Consider the following 21,691-nt stretch of genomic DNA (forward strand, 5'->3'; position numbering starts at 1 on the left):
CCAGAATGAGGAGATAGAAAGGAAGTAGGCAGGTAGGCCTCGGTAGAATAAACTTAATTTCCTGAGGGGCGAGGGGCCAAGGTTCAGAGATAAGAAGAACCAAAGCTTCACAAAACCATCTGGTTACTAATCAACAAACCCAGGAGCCATCACTAGAGCAAGTCTGACACTTCTGAAAGGAGACTCTTCAAAGGACTTGCAAATACCCTATGCAAATTCTGAGAGCTGTTTCCCAGAATTCCCAAAATCCCAAACTCACCACAACCAAACAGAGGACACGCAGACATCGGCAAAATCCCTACCACAGCCACCAAATTGGGTTTTTCCCTCTGGGGACCACCTCCCCTCTGGGGAGCTTTTCTCTCTCTCTCTCTCTCACAGGTCGCGTTAGCCTTGAGAGAAGGCAGAGTGCAATTGAGGGCATGTGGCTTGGGCTACTCTCGGTTAGTGACCTGAAGGCCTCTGCTGGACATCAAGGCCGACTAGGGGCCCTAGGGGTGACCTGCACCTCTTTTCTGGCAGATCGTGTGGACCCTGGGAGAAAGTAGTTTGCAACTGATGGCACTTGGCTCGGACGACACTCGGGTAGTGACCTGAAGGCAGCTACTGGACACCAGATCCCTGACAGCCCTAGAGGTGTTCTGCCATTTTCCTATTCCTTTCTGGCAGATCGCGTGGACTCTGGAAGAAAGCAGCTTGTAACTGAAGGCATTCGGCTTGGGCTACTCCCAAGTATTGTCCTGAAGACAGCTGCTGGACCCCAGAATTCCGACAGCCCCTTTGGGGTGTTCAGCCATCTTTCCTTATTCCCTGCTGCTTCCAATAAACCATTTACTCCCCTTCCTGCAGTCTGCGGGTGTCATTCTTCGCTCACCTTAGACAAGAACCCGGTAAGGAAACACCGAGTTTCTTCTCAAGAACCCCTGTTTCATCCTGGGGGCTCAGAAGAAACCCCCCATTTCAATAACACATGAGAGCCAGATACTGTCAGGGATGGAAACTGAGAAGAAGGTAGTGTGATCCATGAAAGCACTAACCAGGCAGGCGAGGTGGTTGACAGCAGTAATCCTTATACTTGGGAAGCTGAGATAGGAGATAGGTTTAAAGCCAGCCTAGGATAACTTAGTGAGATTCTGTTTCAAAATAAAAAATAGAAGCTGAGCTGGGCTTGGTGGCACACACTTGTAATCCCAGCATTTGGGAGGCTGGGACAGGAGGATCGTGGTTTGCGCACAGCCTCAGCTACTTACTGAGGCCCTTTGCAACTCAGTGAGACCCTGTTTCAAAATCAGAATAAAGCCAGGCGTGGTGGCGCACGCTTTTATTTCCCGCGCTTGGGAGGCTGAGACAGGAGGATCACGCAGGTTCAAAGCCAGCCTCAGCTACTTAGTGAGGCTCTCAGCAACTTAGTGAGACCCTGTTTCCAAATAAAATATAAAAAAGGTCTGGGAGTATAGCCCAGATGTAGAAAGTCTCTGGGTTCCACCCCCAGTTCCACCAAAAAAAAAAAAAAAACAAAACAAAACAAAAAACAAAAAACAAAAACAAAACAAAACAAACAAAAACAACAAAATATAGGATAAAAAATAGGGCTGGAGGTGTAGCTCGGAGGTAGAATGTCCCTGGGTCCCATCCCTAGTACCAAAAAAAAAAAAAAAAAAAAAAAAAAAGAGAGAGAGAGAGAGAGAAAAGAAAAGAAAAAAAGAAGCTGGGCATCTTTGCATATGCATGCAATCTCAGCACTTGGGAAGCGGAGACAGGAAGATCTCAGGTACTTGTGGCCAGCCTTAGTAAATTAGCAAGACTCTCTGCAACTAAGTGAGACCCTAATTCTAAATGAAAAATAAAATAGGGTTGGGGTATAGCTTGGAAGTAGAATGCCCCTGGGTTCAATCTCCAGTACCACAATAAACAAACAAACACATACATATTTAAAAAATAAAAAGGGCTGGGGTATACCACAGTGGTAAAACACCCCTGGATTCAATCCCTGGTACCACACAGGTGCGTACACACACACACACACACACACACACACACGTAAACAACAACAGAAAACACTAAACAGGACTCCTTGCTTATTCCAGAGACTGAGAACGTCATGTTCTAAACCTTGTTCTTCTCAAAAACATGTGACCCTAGGTGACATAATCTTTGTGTTGTTGAGTGAAGGACAAAAACCATGTCCTTAGATTCCCACCTTCGTTATCTGTGACTTGCTCTTCATTATGTAGTTTGATAAAATAGCTAGAGTTAGAACAATTCATTACTGATTAGTTGTAAATTCCTTCAAATCGCCAAGAAACCAGGTAAAACTGTTGAACAAACATTTTGTTTTCTGTGTAGGAATGCGGCCATCTCACATGGGAATCGCTAGTTAAACTGTAACCTTACGCTTGTGCTGACGTGAGCAGCTGTCTTTCCTCTGCTGACCTTCAGGAAGCTACAATGACCACTGAATTCATACTCAATCTGGAAATTAATTAGCTTGTCAGGTTTTGAGACCTTTAATAACTGTGTCAAAATAACTCCCTCACATGGTTACATAAAAAAGGACCATCAGTGAATTGATTTATAATAAATAGAACGTTTTCAAAGGCTATTTGGCTATCAAAGACCATATCACTCTTAATTTGTGCCAGATCAGGGAAGAAATCCCAGACTGAAATCTGGCCAGAAACCACAGTGCAGAGAAGTTTAACAGAATCTCCCAATTTCTAGAATGATTTGGAAAGAAGTCAATATTATCCTTAAAATCCCACGACCGATTTATGACTATAATTATTGCTCAAGGATATCAAGTGGTAGAGTCATATGCGCTCCTAGTATAGAAATTGAATAGTACATAGAAGTTTTCCAATGAGACATACCCTTGAGAATAAATTCATCATTAGTGATAAAGAAATTTTACATTAAAATATTTTATATATTTCAGCCAGGTGTGTTGGTGCACATCTGGAGTCCTAGTACTTAGAAGGCAGAGACAGGAGGATCACAGGTTTGGGGCTAGGTTTGAGACCCTGTTTCAAGAATAAAAATAAAATAAAAAGGACTGGGGCAGGGGTTGCAGCTCAGAGGTAGAGAACCCCTGGGTTCAATCTTGTGCTCCCCAAAATGATAATAATAAAATAACATAAGATGGAGAAAAATCTAGTTCAGCAAAAGGAAGAACTTCTCCATCAGAGCTATCCAAAGGTAGAATGGATGTGTCACAGAGGAGCTAGCTGTCCATCCTGGGAAAGCATTCATGGAGAAACTACTACGTGCAGAGCACTGTGTTAGCTGACTCCCAGCAAGGCTGGTTTCTTGAGTAGGAAAATTGAGCAGAAACCCTGGACATTATCAGTCAGCAAACAATTTTTTTTTTCCGGTACTGGGAATGAAACCCAAGGACATTCTACCTCCGAGCTACACTCCCAGCCCTATTTTCCATTCTATTTATTTATTTATTTATTTATTTTAGTGGTACTGGGGTTCTTGGAGGCCCTTCTGCCTCCGGGCTACACTCCCAGACCTATTTTTTTTATATTTTTATTTGGAAACAGGGTCTCTTAAGCCAGCATGGCTGGCTTCAAACCTGTGCGCTCCTCCTATCTCTGCCTCCCAAACGCCGGGAATTACAAGTGTGCACCACCATGCCCGGCTATTCTTTATTTTTAAACAGGGTCTCACTGAGTTGCAAAAGGCCTCACTAAGTAGCTGAGGCTGGCCGTGAACTGCCATCTTCCTGTCTCAGCCTCCCAAATGCTGGGATTTACCAGTGTGCGCCACCACGCCCAGCGAACAAATATGTTTTAAATGCTTATGAGGATTGGACATGGGGAATAAGAAATTCAAGTTCTCCAACCTCTGTCACTGAATTTCCCCCGGTTTCAGTTTTGACATGAGGTAACTGGACAGTATCAGCACTTCCCTCCCCTTCGTTGGTTTGTTCATTTGTTCCTTCCTTTCTTTTCTTTTTTTCTTTCATTCTTTCTTGAGTTGAACCCAGGGACATTCTACCTCTGAGCAACATCCCCAGCTCGTTTCGTTTTTTATCTTGGAACAGGGTCTTGCTAAGTTACAGCACACTAGTCCTGAACCTTTGACCCTCCTGTCTCAGCCTCCCAAGTCCTGGGGTTACAGGCAAGCATCACCCCCCGGGATCAGCACTCTGCAGACCTCAAATAATAACCCATCAGCAGACTGAGAGGTGAAGTCAGTCTCTTTGTTTGTTTAACTAGCAGGCTAAACAAACAAACAAACAAACAGACTAGATCGTACTGTCTTATACTTAGTAATGTAAGAATTATTCTGGTAGATTGTTGTTCCAAGTTGTGTGTTTATGTGCACCGGGTTCTGACGTCAAATGTGTTTCCAACTAGCTGGAGGCAGTGGCGCGTATCTATAATCACAGTACTTTGAGGCTGAAACAGGAGGATCCCAGGTTCAGGAGCAGTGTGTAGTAACTTAGTGAGATCCTGTTTCAAAATAAAAACTACAAAGCTGGGGATGGTGGTGCATGCCTGTAATCCCAGTACTCCAGGAGGCTGAGACAAGAAGATTGAAGGTTCTCAGGAAGTAGTGAGACTCATCAACCTAGCAAAACCCTGATTTAAAAAATAAAAATAAAATAGGGCTAGGATATAGCATACCCCTGGGTTCAACTCCCAGCACCACACATAAAAGTAAATAAATAAAAATTAGAAAGGGCTGGGGGTGTAGCTCAGTGGTAGAATGGCCCTAGGTTCAAGTCTCAGAACCATGGGGAAGGTTGGCGAGGGCTGTTTCTAACCATGGGTCACATTAACACATGTTTTTTAAAACATAGGACTCTGATTTCTGAGGTTCTTTCTACCTGTGGTTTTAGATTTCCCTGTGTCTGTGGAAGCTGTCCTGGGGATTCACCTCCACTGGGTCTGGGGAAAGCATGTTTGCATGGCACCCCCCACCCTCACCACCCAAGCAGACAGTCTGTGTTTGTGCTGAAATCTATGCCTCGCACAGCCCTTGACAGAACAAGTTGAGGAGAGACTGAGGGGCAACTATTAGCCATGTTGTCGAGCTGCACCTACTCCGTGACACCCTGTGGCTTTCACACACACATGGACACAGTTTCTCTCCTGTGGTAGCCTCTTCAGTTCTACTAGGATGCTTTAGAGAAGATTCTAGAATCCAGGCATGGTGACACACACCTGGAATCCCAGTACTGTGGGGGCTGAGACAGGAGGATCACAGGGTCAAGGCCAGCCTCAGCAATGTAGCAGGACACTCACCAATTTAGTGAGACCCTGTTTCCAAATAAAAAATAAAATAGGGTTGAGGGTGTAGCTTGGACGTAAAATGCACCTGGGTTTACCACACACACACACACACATGCACACACACACACACACACACATGCACGCACACCCACACACACTCGGGAGATTCTTGCACCAAGTGGGAGGTTATCAAAATAATAAGATCCCTTCTTTAGAGGCAATACTGTATGATTCTATGAATACAGCATTACAAGAGCCATTTGTCCATCAACAAAGGACACTTCCAGGAGCAGGAGTGACACCAGCCCCTCCTCAGTGACACACAGGTCACAGGGGCTTGCAGGCATGCTCCCGCATCTCCTCAACAATCCTGGCCCCTGCGGCTTGTGAGGGGAGGCATTGAGACTGGAGTTCAAATCTTTCTTCCCCAAACCCTCTTAAATTTTACTATCTATAGAAAGAGACTATTGTCACCAAATGTAAGAAATCAAATATAAAGCTGGGTGTGATGACACATGCTTGTAATTCCAGGATTCGGGAGGCTGAGATAGGAGGATTGCGGTTTGCGGCCAGCCTCAGCTACTTAGTGAGGCCCTTTGCAACTCAGTGAGACCCTGTTTCAGAATAAAGAATAAAAAGTAGGGCTGGGAGTATAGCTCGGAGGTAGAATGCCCCTCGGTTCTATCCCCAATACTGGGAAAAAAAAAAACAACAAAACAAACCACGCCAGGTGTGGTGGCACACACTTGTAATCTCAGTACTTGGGAGGCTGAGGCAGGAGGATCGCAGGTTTTCGGCCAGCCTCAGCTAGTTGTGAGGTCCTCTGCAACTTAGTGAGACCCTGTTTCAAAAATAAAGAACAAAAAAATAGGGCTGAGGATGTAGCTCAGAGGTAGAATGCCCCTGGGTTCATTTTCTAGTACTGGTAGGAAAAAAAAAAAATGGGTATGGCACTGGACAGATCTTTTCTAAGTAGCCATACTTTGGGGACACTTAGTATGAATGGACAACATGGGGAACCACAGGCCATCAATATGACACATTCCTAAAACTCAGGATAGGGTTGGAAAGGCAGGTATGGTGGTGTACACCTGTAACCTCAGTACTTGGGAACCTGAGACAGAAGGATCATTGGTTCCAGGATAGCCTCAGCAACTTAGTGAAACTCTGTCTCAAAATAAAAAATAACATAAAATAAAGGGCTGAGATTATAACTCAGGGGTAGAATGTCCTTGGGTTCAATCTCTAGTACCATGGGGGGAAGGGGAAGATAGGGATGGACAATATTATATAAATGAAGCTGATTAAGTACCTAAACCACATTTATTATTCCAAAATATTTGCAAAGACAGTGCTGGCTAAAGAATGGGTTTTAGCAGTTGCACACACCTGTAATCCCAGTACTTGGGAGGCTGAGACAGGAGGATCAAACATTTAAGGCCAGCTTCAGCAATTTAGTGAGATCCCGTTTCAAAATAAAAAATAAAAAGGGCTGGCTGAGAGTGTAGTCCAGAGATAGGTGAGCACCCCTGAGTTCAGTTCCCAGTATCCTCCTTCCCCCTAAAAGAATGAGTTTCTGAAAACCTCATTAATGATACTAAAATATACCTGAGATAAACTATAGTATGACTGAGGCAATGCCAGGCCTACAGAATAATGGCGTTGGGTAAAGAGACTGGAGTTAGATACCGAGGAATTGCTTTGGGTCTCCAGTATTGGTCAGCAGACTGACATACGTACATACATACATAGATATATGTGTTTTTTGTACTAGAAATTGAATACAGAGGCATTCTACCTCTGAGCTATACCCTCAGCCCTTTTTTAGTTTTTGTTTTGAAACGGGTCTCACTAGGTTGCTGAGAGTCTGTCTACATTGATGAGGCTGGCTGCAAGCCCGTGATCCTCCTGTCTCAGCCTCCAGTCTCCCAAGTACTAGGATTAAAGGCATGTACCACCAACTCCCAGCTACAAATAGGTTTTTTTTTTTTTTTTTTTTTGGTGCTGGAAGTTGAACCCAGAGGCATTCTACCTTTGAGGTATATCCTAGCCCCGTTTTCTTTTTTATTTTGAAACAGGGTCTTCCGTAAATTGCTGAGGCTGGCCATGAACCTGTGATCCTCCTGTCTCGGCCTCCCATATACTAGGATTACAGGCATGAGCCACCATGACTAACCTCAGATAGGCTCTTGAAATCAAGTGACTGGGCCATGATCACATGGGTGTGAACTGAAAGAATCTCATTTTCTGATTCCAAGTGATTTTTTTTTTCCCCCCAGTATTGGGGATGGAACCCAGGGGTATTCTACCTTCGAGCTATACCTCCAGACCTAATTTTAATTTTTATTCTCTCTTTTTTTTTTTTTTTTTTTTTTTTAGGTACTGCAGATGGAACCCAGGGGTATTCCACCTCCGAGCTACACTCCCAGACCTAATTTTTCTTCTTTATTTTGAAACAGGGTCTCACTGAGTTGCAAAGGGTCTAAGTAGCTGAGGCTGGCTGCAAACCACGATTCTCCTATCTCAGCCTCCCAAATGCTGGGATTACAAGCATGCACCACCACACCTGGTTTATTCTTTTTTTTTGAAACAGGGTCTCACTGAGTTGCAAAGGCCTCACTAAGTAGTAGCTGGGGCTGTCCATGAACTGTGATCCTCCTGTCTCAGCCTCTCAAATGCTGTGTCCAAGTGCTTTTGCCATTAAAGTCCATGTCTGGAGCACATCAGAATAGCATAGCTTGGAGATATTTTCTCTGAAGATTATTCAGTCTTTCTTCTCCTTCTCCTTCTCCTTCTTCTTCTTTGTGATACTGAAGGTGGAACCCAAGGGCTTCCTATCCCCAGGCTACACTATTAGACCTATTTTATACTTTATTTGGAAAAAGGCTGTCACTAAGTAGCTGAGGCTGACCTTGAACCTGTGTGATCCTCCTGTCTCAGCCTCCCAAGCGCTGGGATCACTTGTTTAGGCTTCTGAGCCTGATTTAAGATCCCCTAAGAGCCTTTTGAGAATAATAGGTTTTTGTCACACAGACTTTCCCCTCTAGGAAAATAAGGCACTAAGGATCTGTCAGAATACTCGAGTTGATCTGACAGTGTGTGAAATTACATTTTAAAAAACTATAATGCATGTTCTCAATTAGTTTTATTGTGCATTTGCTTTGACTGAATCATTCCCTACAGGCCAGATGGCCTTGGTAAGAGGGAATAATTGGATTCTGCCACATGAGTAGCTGAAGACCAGTCTGTGGGCCCACACCACACCCACAGGGTGGAGGTGCTCAGCTGCTAAAGGAGGAGTGTCCAGAAGGCCTGGGACAGCTCTCCCTACGCTTTGGAAACACTGTAGCACAGGACTCCAAAAGCCTCAGGGGATGATCAAGAGCATAAAATCTGACACATGCAGTTTGCTTTTATGGACGTTTTAGATAAAAACCAAAATACTTGAGGACTGAAGTTGTTGCCCTAGAACTTATTGTATTGGAAAAAAAATGAAGCATTGAGGTTACTTTCATTCAGAAGCATGCAATTGGCAATGTTTACACACAGTTAAGATGTATCCTTTTTTATTTTTTAAAATTATTTATTTATTTATTTATTTGTGGTTCTGGGGATAGGACCCAGGGGCACGTGACCTCTGAGCTACATCCCCTGCCCTAATTTTAATTCTGTATTTTGAAACAGGGTCTCACTAAGTTGTGAAGGGCCTCACTAAGTAGCTGAGGCTGTTCGCAAACTGTGATCCTCTGGTCTCAGCCTCCCAAATGCTGGGATTACAAGCATGTGCCCCCATGCCTGGCCTGTATCCTTTTTTAAATTAATTTTTTTTTTTTTTTTGGTACTGGGGATTGAATCAAGGGGCATTCTACCTCCAAGCTGTACCCTGGCCCTATTTTTTATTCTTTATTTTGAAGCAGATCTTGCTAAGTTGTGGAGGGCCTAAGTAGCTGAGGCTGGCTGTGAACCTGAAAGCCTCCTGTCTCAGCCTCCCAAAGCACTGGATTACAAGTGTGCACCACCACTCCCAGCTCCTGACTTATTTTGAGAGAGGTTCTTACCAATTTCAGAGATTGCCCATGAATTTGCAATCCTCGTATGTCAGCCTCCTAAGTCACTGAGATTACAGGTGTGTGCTACCACACCTGGTTAGCATCATGTTTTTGAAGAATATTTAATAGCATGGGAAATTATGATATATGAGTTAAATAAAAATGTAGAACTGAGTGTGGTGATGCATGCTGGAAATTCCAGTATTTGGGAGGCTGAGAGAGGAGGATGCAAGTTTAGAAGCCAGCACCATCAACTTAATGAGGCCTTCTGCAACTTAGTGAGACCCTGATTCAAAATAAAGAATAAATAGAGAGTGTATATCTATATGTGTGTGTGTGTGTGTGTGTGCACGTATACACACACACACACACACACACACACACACACACACACACACACATATACATGGGAGGTAGCTCAGAGGTAGACTGTCCCTGGGTTCAGTCTCCAGTATCACACACACAAAGCAGAATATAAAACTGCTTTACATTATGAGTAAAAATGCATTAGTTTTGTAGAGCAGCCATAACAAAATACTACAGGCTGAGAGGCTCAGACAATAGAAATTTTTCCTTTTTTAAAACACTTTTATTGGTACACTATAGTCTCACATCATAACGTAGTTAAAAGTGAGAGTGACGTACTTTCCCACAGTCCTGGAGGCTGAAAGTCCAAGGCCAAGGTGTTGGCTTCAAGTTTTGCTTTTCCTGAGGCCCCTCTCCTGCTGCCTTCTTCCCGTATCCCCAGGTGGCCTTTCCTTGCTGTCGCTCTAGGTCCTAATCTCCTCTTCTTGTGTGGATAGCAGCCACATTGGGTTAAGGCTCACCCTAAGAATCCTTTCCTCCCTCCCTCCCTCCCTCCCTCCCTCCCTCCCTCCCTCCCTCCCTCCCTCCCTTCCTTGCTTTCTTTTTCTTTCTTTGTACTAGGGATTGAACTCAGAGGCATTCTACCTCCAAGCTACACCTCAGCCCAATTTTATATCTTAATTTGGAAACAGGGTCTCTCTAGGTTTCTGAAAACCTTGCTACGTTGTTAAGGCTGAATTTGAATTTGTGATCTTTCTGTCTCAGCCTCCCAAGTAGTGGAATTATAAGTGTGTGTCATCACGCCCAGCCTCATTTAAGTATTTATTTATATATTTTTGTGGTATTGGGGATTGAACCCAGGGGTATTCTAATGCTTCTGAGCTATACCCCCAGACCTATTTCTTTTCTTTTTTTTTTTTTTTTGTGGTACTGGGGGTGGAACCCAGAGCCTTTCTACCTCCAGGCTATACTCCCAGACCTTTTTTTTTTTATTTTATTTGGAAACAGGGTCTCACTAAATTGCTGAAAGCCTCACTAAGTAGCTGAGGCTGGCTTCAAACCCGTGCGATCCTCCTGCCCCAGACCTATTTCTTAATTTTATTTTGAAACAGGGTCTCAGTGGGTTGATGGTGGGTCTCACTACTTGCTGAGCCTGTCATTGAACCTGAGACCTTCCTGTTTCAGCCTCCCTAGTGCTGGGATTACAGACATGTGCCACTATGCTTGGCAGAATCTCATTTTAACTTAATTACTGCTTCGAAGAGCCTACCTCCAAATACTGTCATATTTTAAGGTACTGGGGATTAGCTCTTCAACATTTGAATGAGGGGGCCACAGTTAAGTCCATAAAAGTATGGTTCTAATTTTATTTTAAAATGTATAGAGACCAAAAAACAAAACAAAACAAAACAAAACAAAACAAAGAAAAGGTTGGAAGGAAACAGTAGAGCTTGTGGCTTCTTTCTGAAGGTTGATACTGTGTTGTAAGTGGCAGGTATGTCTGCTGATTATAGATCTAAGTAACAAGGGTCTTTGAAAATAGCCTGTAGCAGAGTCAATATTTAGTAAGGGAGTCTAGCTGCCCTCTGGGCATCCTGAGCCATTTTATTTATTCATTCATTCATTCATTCATTCATTCATTCATTCATTTATTGGCACTGGGGATGGAACCCAGGGGCATTCTACCTCTGAGCTACAGCCCCTAGTCCTATTTTTTATTCTTTATTCTTCTTCTTATTAATTAATTAATTTATTTATTTTTGGTGGTACTGGGGTTCCTGGAAACCCTTCTACCTCCGGGCTACACTCCCAGACCTATTTTTATATTTTTTATTTGGAAACAGGGTCTCTTAAACCAGTGCAGCTGGCTTCAAACCTGCGGGATCCTCCTGTCTCCACCTCCCAAGCACGGGTATTACAAGCATGAGCCACCACGCCTGGCTTATTCTTTATTTTGAAACAGGGTCTCACTGAGTTGCAAAGGGCCTAAGTAGTAGCTGAGGCTGTCCTCAAACCGTGATCCTCCTGTCTCAGCCTCCTAAATGCTGGGATTACAAGGGGGCACTATCATGCCTGGCCAATTTTATTTTTATTTTATTTAACTTTTTTTTTTTTTTTTTCCCTGTGGCACTGGGGATTGAATTCTGGGAACTTCTGCCTCTGAATTGTACCCTTAGCCCCATTTTATTTATTTTTTTTGAAATAGGGTCTCACTAAGATACTGAGGGCCTAAATTACTCATGCTGAACTTGAACCTGTAATCTTCCTGTCTCAGTTTCCCAAGTACTGGGATTTATGGGCATGCACCATCAAACCCAGTGTAGATACAGCAGTTTAAATTAAGAGATGTATTTGAGAGGCTGAGACAAGAAGATAGCAGGTTTGAGTCCAGCCTCAACAACTTAGTGAGACCTTGTTTCAAAACAAAAAATAATAAAATTGTGTTGGAGGTGTAGCTCAGAAGTTGAATGCCTCTGTGTTCAATCCCTTGTGCCACACACACACACACACACACACACACACACACACACACACACCCCAAAAATAAATAAAAAGGAAAGAAAGAAAGAAGGAAAGAACCAAATTAGGAACAATTTTCTTGGTGTTACTGTACTATATATATTTTATTTATTTATTTAATTTATTCGATGTGTGGTTCTAGGGATTGAGCCCAGGAGCATTCTACCTCTGAGCAATATCCCTAGCCCTATTTTTAATTTTTACATTTATTTACTTATTTATTTATGTATTTATATTTTTTATTTTTGGTGGTACTGGGGTTCCTGGGAGCCCTACTACCTCTGGGCTACACTCCCAGACCTATTTTTACATTTTTATTTGGAAACAGGGTCTCCTAAGCCAGTGCACGCGGCTGGCTTCGAACCTGTCTCTGCCTCCCGAGCGCAGGGATTACAAGCGTGCGCCACCACGCCTGGCTTTTATTTTTATTTTTAAACAGGGCTCACTAGGTTGATGAGAATCTTACTACTTAATGAGGCTGTCCTCAAACCTGTGATTCTCCTTTTTCAGCCTCTCAAGTACTGGGATAACAAGCATGCAACAACATGCCCAGCTTACTATACTATATTTATTTATTTACTTATGTATGTATGTATGTATGTATGCATGCATGCATGTATGTATGTATGTATGTATGTATTTATATTTTTGCAGTACTGAGGACTGAACCCAGGGGCATTCTATCTCCAAGCTACACCCCCAGCCCTATTTTATTCTTTATTTTGAAACAGGGTCTCACTAAGTTGCAGAGGGCCTCACAGGTTGCTGAGGTGAGCTATGAACCCATGATCTTCCTGCCTCAGACTTCCAAATACTGGGATTACAAGCATGGGCCACTACGCCCAACTTATTCTTTATTCTTTAAACAGGGTTTCATTAAATTGTAGAAGGCCTGATAAGTAGTTGAGGTTGCCTTCGAACCTAGATTCTCCTGTCTCAGCCTCCCAGGTATTAGGATTACAAGCCTGTGCCAGCACAGCTGGCTTTTTTTTTTAAACAAATTTTTTTATTGAACATAAATGGTATACATTTAAACTATATTTGGTGCCCTCTCCCCCCCTGCCCCCGTTTTCCCTTCCCCCCTCCCACCAATGGTTGTCCAGGTTAACCATGCCATATTCATAATTTTACACATATTCAGATGTAGACCCTCATTAATCAAGATCAGCCTTCCTCCTCTCCTATCTTTCCATTCAAACTTTGCTGGTATTTCCCCTCCATTATCTGGAGTCCCACTGGTATCCTAGGTTCCCTAGTTTGGGCATATTAGAGGAAACATGTACCTTCTCCTTCTGTGCTTGGCTGATCTCACTTAACATAATGTTCTCCAGGGCTTTCCATCTTCTTGCAAATGATATAATTTTCTTCTTCTTTATGGCTGAATAGAATTGCATTGTGTGTATTTCCCAAAGTTTTGCTATCCATTCATCTGTTGATGGGGATCTGGGTTGGTTCCATATTTTGGCTATTACGAATTGTGCTGCTACGAACATAGGTATGCATATGTTGCTGTATTTCTCTGAATTCAACCCCTTTGGAAAGATACCCAGGAGTGGTATAGCTGGATCATATGGTGGATCTATTCCTACCTTTCTTAGGAATCTCCACACAGATCTCCATAGTGGCTGAACTAGTTTGCATTCCCACCAACAGTGTAAAAGAGTTCCTCTTTCCCACATCCTTGCCAACATTTGTTATTTGATTTCTTTATGCTTGCCACTCTGACTGGGGTTAGATGGAATCTCAGTGTAGTTTTGATTTGCATCTCCCTGATGGCCAGTGATGTAGAACATCTTTTCATGTATCTATTGGCCCTTTGTATCTCTTTTTTTGTGAAGTGTCTATTTAGTTCATTTGCCCATTTCTTGATTGGGTTGTTTGTTTTGCTAGTGTAGAGTTTTTTGAGCTCTTTGTATATTCTAGATATTAGCCCCCTATCAGAGTGGTGACTGGTAAAGATCCTTTCCCATTCTGTAGGCTTCCTCTTTAGGTTATTGATAGTTTCCTTTGATGAGAAGAAACTTTTTAGTTTGATGCTATCCCATTTGTTTATTCTTGCTTTAATTTCCTGAGCTTTGGAGGTTTTGTTAAGAAAGTTACTGCCTGTGCCAATATGTTGTAGTGTTGAACCTATGCTCTCCTCTACTAACTTCACAGTCTCAGGTCTAATTTCTTAGTCTTTGATCCATCTTAAGTTGATTCCTGTGCTTGGTGAGATATAGGAGTTTAGATTCATCTTTTTACAAATGGTACTGTGGATTGAACCTAGGGGCTATCTCTGAACTGTGCCTCCCAGCCCAAATATATATATAGGTACTGGTGCTAGGGATTGAACCCAGGGGTATTTCACCTCAGAGATACATCCTTAGCCTTATTTTTTCTTTTGAAATCGGGCTTTTCTAAGTTGTTGAAGGTCTTGCTAAGTTCCTGAGGCTGACCTTCAACCTGTGATCCTCTTGTCTCAGTCTCCCAAGTATTTGAATTACAGGCACATGCCACCACACTCAATTCCACAGAAGTCATTATATAAAACCTACTGTTAGGGGTGAGCCATTATACTTTACCTCTTAGAGGGTAGAGTATCTACATACCTTATTGTGAATTCTTCTGCAGGGGGGGATTAGTCTATTCTCACCCCATTTATTAGTCATTTACTTATATCAGTATTGACTTACAGATATTTACTTTATATTTGAGTTATAACACACACACACACACACACACACACACACACACACACACACACACGATGTGCTTTCTTTGCCCAATAATATGTTGTTGGGAACATTCAAAGGTGAGCATCATACATAAGCCATTTATTTATTTATTTATTTATTTATTTATTTATTTATTTATTTATTGTGTTACCGGGGATGGAACCCAGGGGCATTCTACCTCCAAGCTATACCCTCACCCCTATTTTTGAGTCTTTATCTTGAAACAGGGTCTCACCGAGTTGCAAAGGGCCTCACTAAGTAGCTGAGGCTGTCTGCAAATCCAGATCCTCCTGTCTCAGCTTCTGAAATGCTGAGATTACAAGCGTGCGCCACCACGCCTGACTTTACATAAGCCTTTTAGAGGTTATAGACTTTATTGAATCAAACTTCTACTCATGTACATTTCTGCTTTTGGTTTTTCCTTATTTCCAACAAGGCTGAGATAACAGTGTTGTGTGTTCGTTTTGTGCACATTTGTGACTATTCTTAGTTTTCTCTTTGTCAGCTTTCCCTAGCTGTAACAAATACCTGCGCTAACAGGTAAAGAGGAAAGGCTTATTTGGCTCACATTTTGGAGGTTTCAGCTCATGGTCGAGCAGTTCCATTGCTCTCGGTCTGTGGTGAAGCAGCTCATCATAGTGAGAGCATGTAGTAGATTCTAGAAGCCCATTCATGTCGTGTCTAGGAATGAAAGAGAGAGAGACCAGGGTCCCACAATCCCCTGTGAGGGCATGCCTCCAGTGACCTATGACCTCCCAGCAGGCCATTCAACACCTGGGCCTTTGGGGGCCATTTCAGAATCGACCTGTAGCTTTATTTAGCTTCATCCCTAAAGCATATCACACTCGAGCTGTGCTCCCCGTTTTTGAGGCACACTCTGCTTTCCTTGAGTTATGCTATTTTCTCTGTATGGAATGCTGCTTATCTTCACCCACTAAAGTCCCGTGTATGATTCAGAGGTCAACTCCAAAACTATTTGCTGTAGAAACTCTTCCCTAGTGTTCTGAAGATAAGTTAATGTTTCCATTATACTTCTCTGTCGAATATTTATTACATATCTATTACAGCATTATCTACTGAGTCTTCGATTCTATCCCAGGACTCTTCTCCCTCCCCTACCCTCTCACTAATTTCTGAACTGAAAAAGGCAGAAATGTGACCAATCACAATTATCAGTTGTGGGCACATAAGTAACTAAGCATATTCTATTGGTTAAGGCTGGGACTTGAGGTTGCACCTGCGCTAAGAATACCATGTGGTCCAAAAATATGGAATGTTTCACAAATTTAGTAATTCCATGTTTTCCCTTTGTGATGCTGGGGGTTGAACCCAGGAGCATTCTACCTCCAAGCTACACCACCAGCCCTATTTTTTATTCTTTATTTTGCAACAGGGTCTCACTGACTTGCAAAGGGCCTAAGTAGTTGAAGCTGTCCTCGAACTGCAATCCTCCTGTCTCAGCCTCTCAAATGCTGGGATTACAAGCCTGTGCCAGTATGCCCGGCTCCATGTATTGACTTGGTTGGAATGAAAAATCTGAGTAACTAAAAAAATATTAGCCGGGTGTGGTGGTGCACGCTTGTAATCCCTGTGCTTGGGAGGCTGAGACAGGAGGATCTCACAGGTTCGAAGCCAGCCTCAGCTACTTAGTGAGGCTCTCAGCAACTTGGTGAGACTCTGTTTCTAAGTAAAGTATAAAGTAGGTCTGGCAGTGTAGCCCGGAGGTAGAAAGCCCCTGGGTTCCACCCCCAGTACTACCAAAAAAACAAAACAAAAAACAAAACAAACCAAACCAAACAAAAAATTCCACATGCCTCGGGGTGCATGGCTACTCTTTCTTTTACCTACAGTGGCACTTTCTGCTGCAGGGCGACAAGAGTTGAATTTAGGTTTTAGTTTTTGCTTAAAGTGAAAACAGCTGTGCATATTTGAAAAACAATGTTTTCTAGCTGTCTCTAAAAAATGTTTGTTGGTGGGAGACTTCAGAATTGTAGTCTATGTTTTCCAAAATAAGCATCCTCAGTGTGCCAAGTACTCAAGGGAAACTATATGAACGTAGGGGAACAGAACCGAAGCAATTAAACAAGAGCTCTGATTCTTCTTTTTTAAGTAGGCAGGTAGCCGCATAATATAGCTTATTATGCGGCTACATACAAAGAAGCGAACGACAAAGAATAAAACACAAAATCAAGAGAGTGTCGTCAGCTACTGGAGTGTAAAGACCCAGTGCTGCTGACTTGATGACCCAGCCGGCACCTAGGAGCAGGCGCGCCCCTTTCTTAATACTCTGACGCCCGGTGACCCTCGGGTGAGCAGGAAGCCAGCCGCAGACGCGCGCTCAGGTCCCGCCACCCGCGCGCTCCTGGGGCCGCACGCCACGGGACGCCCCGCCCCCGAGGTCCGAGGCCCAATCGCGTGCGGGCTCCAGGGACACGCCCCGCCTCCGACCACGCCCCCATCCGCCCGGCAGGGGGCGCCTTTAAGAAGCGGCCGCTGGCCGCGGCTTGGTCGGGGTGGGTGGCAGCCGGCGCAGAGGCCGGTCCCGTCCTCTGGCGCTCGCCGCGGTCCTGCTGGCCGCCCCTTCGCTGTCGGCCGTCCCGGGACCTCGCCGCCCTCGCCCCGGCCTCCCCGGACTGCCCGCGCCGCCCTCGCAACTGCTCGGCGAGCCGCCCGGAGCTCGCGCCCCGCGCCGCGGGCCATGGTGCCCTCCGGGGAGGAGCCGGCCGCCGCGCCCGTGGGGGCCGCCCCGCTGCCCGGCCCGGGACCCTCGGACGACCCCGAGGCTGCCGCCGAGAAGGTGGAGGTGGAGCTGGCGGGGCCCGCGGGCGAGGAGCCCCCGGAGCCCCCCGAGGGCGGTTGGGGCTGGGTAGTGATGCTGGCCGCCATGTGGTGCAACGGGTCGGTGTTCGGCATCCAGAACTCCTGTGGGGTCATCTTTGTGTCCTTGCTGGACACTTTGAGCGTCAAGGACGACAAGATGGTCTTCAGGGCAGGTGAGGCGCCTCGGCCAGTCTGGGGGGACGCGGGGTCCCCGAGCGCTCCTCGCGTGCAGGGTGAGCCTCGGTGGGCGCCCACGTGCCGGGGGTGTGAGCTCGGTGGGTGTGAGCTCTGTGGTTGTAAAAACCGAGCCTGCCGCCCTGGGGCCTCGGGGTGCAGGTCTTTGTGTGGAATCCAGCTGCGGGGACACTATGTTTGGAAACAAGTTGCAAAACTTGTTGCAAATAAGCCTAGGGCTGCCCCTTTCTCCCTCTGCAGAGTGGGCGCTGAGTCCACAGCACTTTCTCCTTAAGGTTGGAAAAGAGACAAAACCTGCCGACATCAACAACACCGCCTTGTCATTTTTACAGTCTCTTTCGTTACCATGACGGTTGGGTTATTGTTCATCTGCCTGCTGGACAGCAGATGGGTGTGTGTATGTTGGGGAGGGGGTGCAATAAAAAATGTATCCCAAGGTCACCGGAGTTCTGAAGGGAGTCCTTCGAAAGCCGTGGTTTCGTCCCCCCCCCCCCCATGATAAATATAGAAAGCATAGAAGGCAGCCGCACCAGGGACTAGGAAAAGGAAGGTGAGGGGGTTCCCCCTTCCTGTTGTGTTTCTTGACATTTTCTACTCTGTAGTTAATTACACGAAAAAGGCGCAGACTCAGCATCTTTCCCCTAGAGAGCTTTATTACGTGACCTCTTGACTGACTCGACAAAAAAGTTTAAGACCTCCTGTATAACACTTGCAAGGCAGGTGTTGTCCCCTCCACTTAGGTGAGAAAACCAAAGTTCTTGGTGAGCAGCAGAATGGAGAGAGACCACCTCAGACTTCAAGGGCCAAATGATTTCCATTACTGAATCAGGATCCTGCCCTGCCATTTGGGGAACTTTATATAGATTCATATGTGTGTGTGTGTGTGTGTGTGTGTGTGTGTGTGTGTGTGTGTGTGGTAGGTATTAGGGATGAAACCCAGGGGCATTCTACCCCCAGCCCTATTTTCCTATTTTTTCTTTTATTTTGAAATAGAGTCTAAGTAGCTGAGGTCAGCCAAAAAAATAAGATCCTCTTGTCTTACTTTGGAGTATGCACCACCATGCTGGGCTTCATAATTTTTTTAACCTTAATTTTCTATTTTGGGAGTTAATATTTCTTAGGTCTTTTGTGTGCATACAAGGAATAAGCATGACTGCATGACTGTATAAAAAATTCTAAGGCAAAGGTAATGTTGAGGGTTTTTAAACTTTTTTTTTTTTTGCTACTGGGGGCATTCTACTCTGAATTACACTTCTATCCCTTTTTATTTTTTATTTTGGAACAGGGCTTCTCTGAATTGCTGAGTCTCCCTAAATTGCTGAAGTTAGCCTTGAATCTGCTATCCTCTGTCTCAGTGCCAAGCTTAAAACCTTATATTAATAGTATTATACTATTTGTGTCATTTTGCAACCTCCTTCTATTTTGAATCATGTTTGGGACTTATCCATGACATATCTCAATTTGAGCTTTCCAAGGACTAGTGTTATAAGCATGTGCTACCATGCCTGGCCTATATTTGATTTAAAAAAAATATTCAAGGTTGGGCGTGGTGGAGCATGCTTGTTATCCCAGCATTTGGGAGGCAGAGACCAGAGGATCGTGGTGTGTGGACAACTCAGTGAGACCCTGTTTCAGAAATAAAGAATAAAAAATTAGGGCCGCGGGTGTCTCTCAGAGGTAGAATGCTCCTGGGTTCCATCCCCAGAACTGCAAAGAAAAAAAAGTATTCAAGCAAGATTGGTGTGGTGGTACATGGTACATGCTTGTAATCCCAGAATTTGGGAGGCTGAAAAGGGAGGATTGTGATTCATGGACAGCCTCAGCTGCTTAGGCCTCTGCAACTCAGTGAGACCCTGTTTCCAACATAAAGAATAAAAAATAGAGTAGGGGGTGTAGCCCCGAGGTAGAATGCCTCTGGGTTCCACTTCAGTATGGCGGGGGGGAAAAAAAATTCAAGCTAGGTGCAGTAGCACAGTCTTAATCTCAGTTACTTGGGAGGCGGAGGCAAGAGAATTCTGTGTTTGAGGACAGCCTGGGCAATTTATTTATTTTTTATTTTGCAATACTGGGGATGGAACCCAGGGACATCCTACCTCCAAGCCTCACCCCCACCCCTATTTTCTTAGTCTTTTTTTTTTTTTTTGGTGGTACTGGGGGTGGAACCCAGAGGCTCTCTACCTCTTGGCTATTTTCCCAGATCTATTTTATATTTTATTTGGAAACAGGGTCTAAGTTGCTGAGAGCCTCACTAAGTAGCTGAGGCTGGCTTTCAACCTGTGTGATCCTCCTGTCTCAGCCTCCCAAGTGCGGGGATTACAAGCGTGCACCACCACGCCCGTCTTAGTCTTTTTTTTTTTTTTTTTTTTTTGAAACAGGGTCTCGCTGAGTTGAAAAGGGCCTCACTAAGTAGCTGAGGCTGTCTGTGAACTGTGATCCTCCTGTCTCAGCCTCTCAAATGCTGGGATTACAAGAGTGTGCCACTGCCACTACTCCCGGCTAGCCTGGGCAATTTAGTGAGACTGTTTCAGAAAATAAAAAGGGCTGGGGATGTAGCTCAGTGATACAGCACCTGTGGGTTCCACCTCCAGTACTTGCAGACTTTTTTGTTGTTGTTGTTACTGGGGATGGAATCCAGGGGCAGTCTACCTCTGAGTTACACCCCCAAGCCCTATTTTTTGTTCTTTATCATTTTGAAACAGTCTCACTGAGTTGCAAAGGGCCTCACTAAGTAGCTGAGGCTGTCCATGAACTGTGATCCTCCTCTCTCAGCCTCCCAAACATTACAAGCATATGCCACCATGCCTGGCTTCTGCAAACATTTTTTTTTTTTTTTTTTTTGGTGGTACTGGGGTTCCTGGAAACCCTTCTACCTCCGTGCTACACTCCCAGACCTGTTTTTATACTTTTTATTTGGAAACAGGGTCTCTTAAGCTATGCTGGCTTCAAACCTGCGAGATCCTCCTATCTCTGCCTCCCAAGTGTGGGGATTACAAGTGTGCGCCACCACACCTGGCCTTCTGCAAACATTTTTTAAATTTTAATTTAAGCATGTTTTGTTGGACATAGTGGTACATACTTCTAATTTTAGTACTTGAGAGGCTGAGATAGGGGGATCCCAGGTTTGAGGACAACCTCAGCTACTTGGTAAGGCCCTCTGCAACTCAGTGAGACCTCATTTCAAAATAAAAAATAAAAAATAGGTTTGGGGGAGTAGCTCAGAGGCAAACTGCCCTTGGGTTCAATCCCCAGTATGGCAAAAAAAAAAAAAAAAAAAAAGTATGTTTTTATAGAATCATTTTTTAGGGCAGTTAATTATATCCTTTTGAAAAAGTCATTATGATTTTGTGGTCCAGAGGCTTAGTTAAGAAGACCTTTACTTCTTTCAGTAATTCCCCAAATTCCCTTTCTTGAAAGTAGAGGTCTGTGGTTGAAAGTGGAGGTCTGTGGTTATGTTTGGGGAATACTGAGGACAACTCCTTCCTTCCTTAGATATTTGAAGTACAAATCAAGATATTTGAAGTTTTTTCATTATAAAAGAGTTCCTGAAAGGGGGCTCTCTGGCCAGAATCATTAGCTCTGTCTTCCCTGTTCTTATACAGATTACTCTTTAGATAGTCACAATCACAAAGTAGGATTTTTTTATAGTATTTAGGGATGGATGCATTTTGTAGCACCTCTCAGTATACTTTATCAGTCCTTCTGAAACTTCAAGTTTGTTAGTTCTTCCTGGAAGTTTTTACTCCCCCAAGTCTTCACATTTACAATTATATTGATAATGATAGTAGAGAAGTTCTCCAAGCTTAGGTCTTCACCTCTGCTGAAGTAAGTTGGCAGTAGACAG

The 21,691-nt window shown here is 44.2% G+C and overlaps 1 protein-coding gene across 1 annotated transcript in view; it reads left to right on the plus strand.

Annotated features, from left to right (window-relative positions):
- Positions 1-21,691, plus strand: part of SLC16A10 (solute carrier family 16 member 10) — a gene marked incomplete at both ends in the record, with an annotated part of 147,860 nt that overhangs the window by 5,069 nt on the left and 121,100 nt on the right. The window contains 1 exon segment of the mRNA XM_080700100.1: positions 17,152-17,828. Within this exon segment, the coding sequence (XP_080556226.1) occupies positions 17,152-17,828 (677 nt within the window).

The sequence above is a fragment of the Muscardinus avellanarius genome, assembly GCF_963383645.1.
Source record: "Muscardinus avellanarius genome assembly, chromosome: 8".
Taxonomy (NCBI): Eukaryota; Metazoa; Chordata; class Mammalia; order Rodentia; family Gliridae; genus Muscardinus; species Muscardinus avellanarius.